Raw genomic sequence first — 10,562 nt, forward strand, 5'->3', positions numbered from 1 at the left:
ATACTAAAAAATAAAAATTACTTCAAGCTTTGGAAAAGCCCTCGTGTCAGGAGTGGCTAGAAAGCTCCAGCTCAAAGAAAATCAGTTCAGTCCAGATAAAGAAAGCCTCAGAAAGAACCCAGCCAGGCAGCTCTTCAAACAACCCAGGAGCTAGGATATGTTTTTCTGGGTGCCTTCCTCTAAAAAAACAAACCAAAACAAAACAAAAACCTTGTATTACAGCTTTTTCATTGTGTGTGTACATTAATGTGTATAGGGGGAGTCTATTCTCTCCTTACACCATGTGGGGTCCTGAAAATTAAACTCAGCTTCTGGGGCAAGGTGGCACATGCCTTCCCCTGAACCATCTCAAGGGGCCCCATCTGGTTTTCTTTTTCAGTTATTTTGTTTTTAAGATTTGTATTGTGTATGCATGTATATCTATGTACGAGTATATGAACATGAATGCAGTTGCCCAAAAAAGCCAGAAGAGAGCATCAAATTTCCTAGAGCTTAGTACAGGTATTTGAGCCACTAGACTGACATGGTGCTGGAAACTCAGATCCTCTGAAAAAGCCATAGACTCTTAATTGCTGAGCCACCTCTGCAGCTGCCCTATCTGGTTTTCTAAAGTTTGAAAGCAGTTCTGAAGCTGGGACTGTACATCAATTGGTAGAATGTTTGCCTAACATACACAAAGCCCTGGACTTGATCCCCAGCATGACATAAATCAAGTATTATGGAACACACCTGTAAACCAGGCCCTCTGGAGGTAGAGGCAGGCAGAGGTAGAGGCAGGAGGATCAGAAGTACAAAGTCAACTCAACTACACAGAAAGTTGAAGTCCATTGTGGGCTACAGGAGACCCTGTCTCAAAAAATAAGTGAGTAAATCTGAGAGCTAATGTAGCTCAGTGGCAGAATGCACATTCTGCATATATGAGGACCTGGATTTAATCCACAGGTCATCCAAACAAAAACGTATACTAACTCCAGAGGCAAGGTCTTAACATCTTCAATTCAAATACCTTTAATTCCCTCTCGGAGGTGGATCACAGGCATCACCTGCACTTTCTATAAGCCCCGAACGGCTAATGTCTTGGCTAGTAGTATGCACATGCTCACCACTCCAGGCTTCTTCAGCCTCAGAGGAACATGAATAATTGGTTCTCCACGGGCAAGAGTTTAAACAGCAGCGTACTACATTACAAAGAGACTAAGAACAGTTTTATTGCTTTACAAGCCAGCAACGAACACAACTAATTATCAACACGACATTTCTGAACTCTCATATGGAATCACAACACCAGAACGTACTTCTTCACTCCTGCAATTTCATTGCAGGTGTTAAAACTGAAGTTCAACAGTTCGGTACAGTGGCAGTGACCTAGAGCCCCAGCTCCTTGGCAGGCTGAGGCAAGAGGAGGGCTTGAGCCCGGGAGGTTGAGCCCAGCCTAGACAACCCTGCAGGCGGGACACCACACCCTCTGTCTCTAAAGGGAAAATCTGAAACTTTTGGCAAGAGCTTTAATGCTGTCCAGCAGAACTCACACTTAAGCAACAAAGCAAGGACCTGTGGAACCTCCAGTCTCTAACTGACTGTGTAGCTGGAAAGCCGTCTACTCAGTCCAGGTTGTGTTATCACTAGCATTTTAAACAACCTTCTTAGACACTCAAGAGCCTATACCTGTACTCAGGAAATGGAAACAAAGGTGTGAGTTCCAGGCCAGCCTGGGCTGTTAACAAAACCCTGTCTCAAAGGCAAACTAACAAAATTAGTCTAATACCTTATTCTAATCCTGCAAAAAGATTAGAAAGCTGTCTACATGTCCAACAATATATAGCAATCACAGCTCATCCTTACTTCTTCCATCATGATTGGAAACTAAGAGTCTGCCTCACCCCATCCTGCTGCAGAATGAGGGGTTGAACCCAAGGCCTCAAACATGCTAGGAAAACACTGTCACTGAAACCTAACGCTAGCCTCTTGGGTTGGTTTTTGCCACAGGGTCTCTTTCTGCCAGGGTACCCTCAAAACCTTGAACTTGCCATCCTCCTGCCTCAGCCTCCCTGAGTACCTGGGAGTACAGGCCTGCACTTTCAGGCCCCACTTTACAGTCAGTCTTTGGCCATGGCCTGATAAAAGCCAATGTCAAATATCCCACTGGACAAACACAAAGCCCAAATTGCTATCAAGCAAAAGAGGGTGACATTCCTAAATACTTCCTATTAAACGGGAAATGCCAGTAGCTTCTTTTCTCGAGGGTGCAAAAACTGAGCTATTTTTGGTTTGTTGGCCTTTTGCAGTTTTTTTGAAGTCCTAAGGATGGAATCAGTGCATCACACCTGCCAAACAAGTCTACCACTGAGCTACATCACCAGCTGTGACTTTAATAATTTCAGTTCTGCGCCAAGAATGGCCAGATATCCATTCTTATGCTGTCTGCACAGAAGAGGGATGGAGGAGCCCACAAAGTGTACCCTGACTACCCTGAACTGTACATTAAAATGTACTGATAGCATCAAAACCTGACTTTCTTTTTTTCTTTAATTTTTTTTTTTTTTTTTTTTTTTTTTTTTTTTTTTTTGAGACAGAGTTTTTCTGCGTGTAGCCTTGGCTGTCCTGGACTTGCTTTGTAGACTAGGCTGGCCTGAAATTCACAAGAGATCTGCCTGCCTCCCCCTCCCAAGTGCTGGAATTAAAGGTGTGTACCACCACCACCTGGCTACATGGATTTTTTTTAAAGCCAAGTTTTACTTTCTTCTACAGCAAATGGCACTGTTTTCTCCAAGAACACTTTCCTCAGGTACCAATAATGAATGAAAGCATGAGGATGAGGTCTAACTGGCGGCTAGGAACTGGTCTTATTTGTGAATACAGCACATGGGTGTTAGACCAAGTCAGGTGTGAGGACTCTAACTGCAACAGCAGGCAAGATATAAGGCGACCCCAGAAAAAAGGTGCTCTACCCCGACAGAAGACATCACCATAACCCTAACAGAAGAGCTTTCTAGCCTGACCTTGCTGGTTCAGGCTGTACACTTTCATCCGCTATATTTTGATGGCAGTGAGAGAGTCAGAGCCTCTAATTTTCTTCGCAAAAAAAAAAAAAAAATCAACTAATTTACAAGGCTTAAAATAAAAAGGGGAAAATAAAGTCCCCTTGCTTGTCAACCATTCTCCTTAAGTTCTATTCTCATACTGTATCCAGGCTACAACTGGGAATGAAGGATTAATTTGGACCTAGAAAACATCATGGCTCACTTCTGGGAGAATCACAAACAAGACAACAAACCTGTCAATCAATACATGAACAGTCAGGTAAGCAAAAAGGACTTTTACCAAGAGACCAACATTTACACTGTTGACAAATCAGTAATACAATGAAGTACACAGCAATTTCACTGAAACTTCAACAAAGAAAAAATTCCATCCATGGAAAGGTTTTTTTTTTTTTAAGATCCAAAAAGTTATTTCAATTCTGATACACCATACAGCTGGTTAGGAAAATAAAGCGCAGTGTTTAGCAACTAGTGTGCTAACTACAGGAAGAGGCACTGTGCTAGCCCTCCCTGGCAACTGCCAAGCCAGCAAGGCCAGCTGCAGGGAGAAGCTCCTATTTTTCACCACAAGCCGCTGCTGTCTCCTTATTGAAGCCACGGATAGAAAGATCATAGACCACCTCCTCTACTTTCTTCACGTCGTACTTCAAGCCATCGTAGCGCTTCCTCAAGGAGTCGTTTTTCAGATTGAGAAGGCGAAAACCTGAATCCAGCTCATTGATGAAAGTAGAGATGTGAAGGGGCCGCGAGTAGTCTCCAGCAGTCACACTGTTGACAGACAGCCTCGACTGCACAAAGAGAAAGAAACCGGCACATTACTATGTGGTTTCTCCCTCGGCACCTCCCCCACAGACACCTACACTAATCTCCTGTACTCAAGGTACTGGCGAACCCCACTAGAACTGAGACAATGTCTGTTACAAGTGCTAGATGTAATTAGCATCTTCTAAAATCTCTAATGCCTTTAGCTGGTATTGTGTTACGTTCAAGTAAGCAAATGTCATCTTCACAGCTCAGCAGCTACTGTACAGAACAGAAAAATGTCATGACAATTACAGAGACTGTTATCTTTTCAAACCTAGGCCAAATGATCACCTACAATTAGTAACACAAACAGGGTAAGAAGCCAAAATTAAATCCGTTCAATCACCTTGAAGGACAGGTACAATTTCAAACCCAACTGGATATCTCCATCCCCGTGAAGCCTATCTACTCTCTCTGTCAGGCTTTCCTGAGCCAGTGTTCAGTACATTCCAACACACACAGTACATTCCATTCACCCCAGCCACTAACCGTGCTGCAGCGCTTGTATTAAAGCTTGCTGATCAGTTGCCTCCAAAAAGTCTGAGTTGGTGATAGAAGTTATCAATGGGCTTCAGTATCACCTCTCCCTGTTTCCATATTGAGAATGTCTCAAATTTTCACTGACCCATTCCACATACACCCTGAGAGATACCAAATCTGGCCCTATGCTAACAGCCACAACAAAGGCTGCTTTGTTTTGTTCATTTTTACAATGCTGTGAATGGAACCTAGGCATTCTATATGTTAGGCAAGTATTTGACCACAAAGCCACACCCCAGCCCCCAGAGAATGCTAAACAGAAACTGATGAAAATGTAGTTCAGTGGCTATATATAATGCTAGTGCCCAGCACACAGGAAGCCCTGGGTTCCATCCCTGGTACCATATGAACCAAGTATGGTGGCTAATGCCTGCAATCACAGCTCCTGGGAGGTGGACCAGGAATTCCTTGGCTACAAAGGAAGTCTGAGATCCACCTGGGTATATGAGACCCTGTCTCAAAAGTTATTATATACAGTACTTCAAACACACATCCTTGGATGGGCATGGTAGTGCCTACCCTTAATACCAGTACTCAGGAGGCAGAGGCAGGCATGAATTCTATGATCTAAACAGTGAGTTCAAAGACAGTGAGATAGTCTTAAACAAAAACAAAAACAAAAAACAAACAAACAAACAAAACCCTTAACAGGACTGGTTATTAACAGGAGTGGAATATCTCTATTCCTCCTCCTACTGGTTGTAAGAACCATGAATTGCCAGACCTAAGACCTGAAAGATAGAAGGATCCAAGCCAAAGCTCAAATGAATCATCAAACCAGCCATCTGCTCCTTTTCCAACTCTGGGGACATGAAACAGAGTCTCACTCTGTAGTCCAAGCTGGCCTCCAACACCCAAAAATCACTCTGACTGATCCTTCCAAGTCCTAGGATTACAAGCCTAGCTTGGGGTAGTTTCTCAAAAACACATAAAGTGGGACTAATGAGACAGCTCAGTGAGCATAGGCAAGTGCCACGAAAGCCTAGTAACCCGAGTTCCATCCCAAGAATCCATGCAGACAGAAGAGACTCCACCAAGTTGTCCTCCATCTCAACACAATGCCATGCACTCAACACACCTACACTCATATCTACATTACACACAAACACAGTAACAGCAAATCAAGAACAATGGGCTAGAGAGATGGGTCAGCAGTTAAGAGCCATCTACTTTCAGAAGGACCTGAGTTCAATTCCCAGCACCCACATGATGGGTCAGAACTGTCTATAACTTCAGTTCCAGGGATATGACAACCTCTCCTGGCCTTTTGGCATGCAGTGCAGAAATATCCATGCAGGCAATACACCTATACACATAAAATAAGACACATTTAAAAATATTTCTAACTCTGGAGGCTATGCAGGCTCTGTCAAGTCTGCTCTTGACATATTTGTTTTGTCTACAAAATTATTTTTAAAGAACAATTTAGAGAATAAGGATAAAAAATTATGCATTTAGCAGCTGAAGTGGTAGCATACTCTTGGAATCCTGTATCCAGGAGGCTAAGGAGAATCACAAGTTCCAGGGTAGCCGGGGCTACATAAGACCCAGTCTTAAAAAAAAAAATCAAAGTAACCCAGTCACTGCTGTCTCACAAGAACAAGTTAGGCCCTACCGGATGGCTCAGTAGGCAAAAGTGGCTGCCACCAAGGCTAAAGACCTAAGTTCCGTATCTCCAGGACCCACATAGAGGAACAAGAAAACCTACAAGTTGTACTATGATCTCCATGTACACTCATGGCACATGAAAGCACGTGTGCATGTGCATGCGCACATGTACACACACCCACTAAATACAACTCTTTCATCCAAAATAAGATGGCCAGCACAAGGAATAACTAGGAGATTGTCCTCTGGCCTCCAGATGTACACCTGCTCCCAAGACTACCCCAGATATACACACACTCCTTACCAGCTCACTGGCAAGAATTAAAACTCCTGAGAGATAATCTTCCACATCCAGATGAAATCCTTTCTCCCGATCTGGTTCAACTAAAAAAAAATAAATAAATCAGAATAAAGGACAGTCATGATATGAAGGCAATTTAAGCTAAAGAATATACACAAATACACAAGTGTACACAAATGAAAAACCTTTTCTAACTTATTAGGGTGTTCCCAACCTTTACTACTCTGCAGATGGTACTAACACTCTTCATGCTTGCCACCAAGCCTGACAACCTCAGTTCAATGCTGGCAACTGACTGACATGATGGAAGGGGACCCAACACCCAAGCTGTCCTCTAACCTCCACATGGGCGTCACTCATCCCATGCACCCACACAAACAAGTAAAAGCAGACAGTGCCTAAGGAAGAAAACTCAAGAGTTGTCTCTGACCACACACACACACACACACCCCAGCATGAACACATATTCACAAACAAATAAAACATCCCCCATACACCAAAAACTAAGCTCATGTTCATGATCGTTCAGATCACACTGAGACACTTACTGCCGAGAATCTCTGTAACCGCCTCTCGAGTCACCAGGGTCTCTGTTTCCAAATACACTACGAAGGCCGCCAGGAAGACCAGGCGCTGGAGCACAAACCGCCAGTGCTCATGAAACCTGCAGCAAAGGTCAGCAGGTGCCTGGTTAAGGACTGCTATAAGGACACACTCAATATGGCTCATCAGCTCAGAAATGGGGGAGGAGAGCAGAGAGAACAAACTACAAATGACAAGAGCAAGTGTCCTTATGAAATTTAATCACCTACCTGTTAAAAATTAATCTTCATCTTCCCCCTACACTGAAGATTGAACACAACGCAACTGTGTATCAACCTCAACATACAACTTTTTTTTTTTTTTTTTTTTTGAGACAAGAGTTTCTCTGTATAACAGTCCTGACTGTCCTGGAATTCACTTTGTAGACCAGGCTGGCCTTGAACTCACAAAGATACACCTGCCTCTGCTTCCCAAGTGCTGGGATTTAAGGTCATAAGCCACCACCACCTGGCTACAATTTATTCCTATACCTAATCCTAATTCACTAAATTATCACACAACCAAAAAGGAGTTTGTGTGCATGTGTGGTGGCACAAATGTAATCCCAGCATTGAGGAGGCCTCAAATCACTGTAGTCCAGAGGTTCAAAACCAGTTAGAAACACAGCAAGACCTGCCTCCCAGAATTCCTCAACCTTGAGTACTTGTACCATGCCTCCTGATTTTGTTTCTTCGGGGGGCTAGAGGAGGGAGTCTTTTGTTTTTCAAAATGTGATATCACTACATAGCCTTGGTAATCCTCCTACCTCTGCCTCTGAAGTAGTGAGATTATTGGCATGTGCCACCATGGATGGCTTCTGATTTTCCAATATGGCAGCAAATTCAAATTATATTCCTCATTGGACATGGTAACACATAGCTGGGATGCCAGCACTCAGGAGGCTAAGGCAGGAGGCTCTCATGTTGAGAATGATCCAGACTACAGTGCAAAACTCTTGATTCAACAGATAGTCATACAGACAGAGCTGATCATTGTTGCACATACTTGTAATCTCAGTACTTGAGTGACCAAGGCAGAAAAATCACTAATAATTCAAGGCCAGCTCTTGGTCTACACAGCAAATTCCAGACAGAAGTACCTTGTCTTTTAAAAAAAAGTTTCTCAATAGAAGGACAAGGGTCAAGAAAACTAGCCACAGGACAGACTGTAAGTGACCTCCAGATACAGACAGTCTAACAGTCCTGCCAGCTCTACTGCTCTGGACTCTTTGCTCATTGCCTTACCATGGTAATCAGCAACAGCTTGTTTTTTTCTGCTTGTTCTGAGACAGGATCTTATTAGCTGGCCTAGAATTCACTGATACAGCCAAGAATGTCCTTAAACTACTGATCCTCCTGCAAATGCTGGGATTAGAAGGTGAGCCACTACACCCATCCTAAGCATTGTTTTTACATTTAAAGGGTTGCTAAGAATAAAATCCAAATAAGACTATGTGACAGAATATAACTTGCAGAATCTAAAATGTAGGCTAGCATATTGGATTCAAAAACAAATAAATTAATCCTTTACTCTCACCAGTGGCTTCCCAATCCACATCCTATACACATACCCATCCTATTTATTAACTATATACATCTTAAAAAAAAAAATCTTTGGGGGCTGGAGAGATGGTTAGTGGTTAACAGCACTAACTGCCTTCCAAAGGAGCCACGTTTAAATCCCAGCACCCATACAACTGTCTGTAACTTCAAGAATGGACACCCACATACAGATATAGATGTAGAAAAAACATCAATGTACATAAAATAAAAATAAATAAATAAAATTTTTAAAAATCTTAATAAAAAAGAAAATCAGATATTTCTTGATTCTTTTTTTTTATTTTTTTTCGTATTTTATTTTTTTCTTATCAGTTACATTTTATTAACTATGTACCCCAGCCATGTCCTGATCCCTCATTCCCTCCCAGTCCCTCCCTCCCTCCCTCCCTCCTTATTTCTTGATTCTTATGTATCATAGTTCACAAACACAGAAACATAGTTGTTCTCAGTTTTGTTTTTTTTTTTTTTTTTTTTTTTAAGACAGCGTTTCTCTGTGTAGCCTTGGTTGTCCTGGACTCACCTTGTAGACCACATTGGCCTTGAACTCAGAGATCTGCCTACCTGAGTACTGGGACTAAAAGCATGCACCACCACAACTAGCTGGTTGTTCTCAGTTTAATGTCTAAAAGAATCAAAATCATTTTCCAAACTACATTTTATAATCACAATTAACAATATTTCTTCCCTACTGGTATACAAATAGTATAATCTTAAAATTAAGGACATTGTACACTCAACACTATATAACAATTTTGTTCACTATGAGGAAAGTGTAACGGACATTTCATACAATAAAATGACATAGATATACTAGGTGTCTGTTTAAAACGTTCAAAATCAAAGCAAAGATCTGGCTGTGTAGAAACCAAGTGCCCTTTCAATAGGGTCAAGTATACATATGCATGCAATCAGTGAAAGAAGAGGCCATGAATTTGAAGAAGAGGGGTTTATGATGGCTTGGAGGAAAGAAAGTGAAAGGAAATGTTACAATCTCAAAAACAGTTTCTTTAAGTAACGGTTTCCAGCTGGGCACAGTGGCACATGCCTGTAATCCCAGTACTCAGGGAGGCAGAGGCCAGCCTGGTCTACAAAGCAAGTCCAGGACAGCCAGGGCTACACAGAGAAACCCTGTCTCAAACCGCTCCCAAACACTGTTCAAAAGTAAACAGAAATATTAAGATACTAGTTTCACTGCCCCCTTTATCAGTGTGATTCTTTTTTGTTCCTTCTACAGAGACTTTTACCCACTCATAAGTGATCATTCAATTCCTATTTTTCTCCTGCATTTCTTTAAACAAAAGCATAATTTCATACATAATTTCATAAGATAGTGCTGTTTTTCGCACAAACCTGTAATACTGTTCAGCAGGAAACTTGGTCTTCAGGGACGTTAGATGTGTTTTTACCGTACCGAAATGTTCACGAGCTTTCAAGCACCTCTTTGGAACTGGTCATAAAGATAGCAATATTTAATAATGAAAAACTTAACATACTGCAAATACAGTTCTTGCTTAATAACCCATGTAGTGTACCTGAACTTAAAAATCAGAGACTGGTATTCCTCAGCTGTTATTCCTATCAGTCCTCAGACCCCTAGACTGCTTCTAGACCTCTTCTAGACTGTTTCTACCTCCCATGTGGTCAACAAAATGCTTTTACCGATTCTTCTCAGCTTGATAAACTCCATATCACTACATAAATGACTTGCCTCAGATATCTATAAAGCTGTTTTAAGACTGTATCAAAAAACAACTTCAGCTCTTAGCTATGCTGACTACATCTTACAACAAAAGTTTCCATGTCTAACTTAACATAGTAGAATCTCAACAAAGGGCTGACTATAAACATGAATTTTAGAATGTTTTATACGTGTCACCTCATACCTACAGGTGTATATTAAAAGGTCTTCATCATTAGAAGTGTACATTAAAGCACAAACACAAAGACACAAAGATGAGGTTTAGATGTTTAGATGAGAGGTACACAATTGAGCACCAGCCTAAGCAACAAAGACTCACATCACAAACACACATACACCATACACACACCCCACACTTGCAGACTTACCCCATACATATAGATAGATAGATAGATAGATAGATAGATAGATAGATAGATAGATAG

At 41.7% G+C, this 10,562-nt stretch overlaps 1 protein-coding gene across 2 annotated transcripts in view; it reads right to left on the reverse strand.

Moving 5' to 3' along the window:
• Positions 1-1,188: 1,188 nt before the first annotated feature.
• The window catches only part of Tsn (translin), an 11,628-nt gene continuing 2,254 nt past the window's right edge, over positions 1,189-10,562 (reverse strand). Inside the window, exons 3-6 of one of the 2 annotated variants that reach the window (XM_055601520.1) lie at positions 9,789-9,885; positions 6,843-6,958; positions 6,298-6,377; positions 1,189-3,829 (exon numbers count right to left, since the gene is read on the reverse strand). In XM_055601520.1, the coding sequence (XP_055457495.1) occupies positions 3,596-3,829; positions 6,298-6,377; positions 6,843-6,958; positions 9,789-9,885 (527 nt within the window). In that variant the 3' untranslated portion in view covers positions 1,189-3,595. The remainder of the gene's footprint in view (positions 3,830-6,297; positions 6,378-6,842; positions 6,959-9,788; positions 9,886-10,562) is intronic. The other variant, XM_055601527.1, reaches the window with a different exon arrangement.

This window comes from Psammomys obesus, unplaced genomic scaffold (assembly GCF_907164565.1).
Source record: "Psammomys obesus unplaced genomic scaffold, mPsaObe1.curated_primary_1811, whole genome shotgun sequence".
Taxonomy (NCBI): domain Eukaryota; kingdom Metazoa; phylum Chordata; class Mammalia; order Rodentia; family Muridae; genus Psammomys; species Psammomys obesus.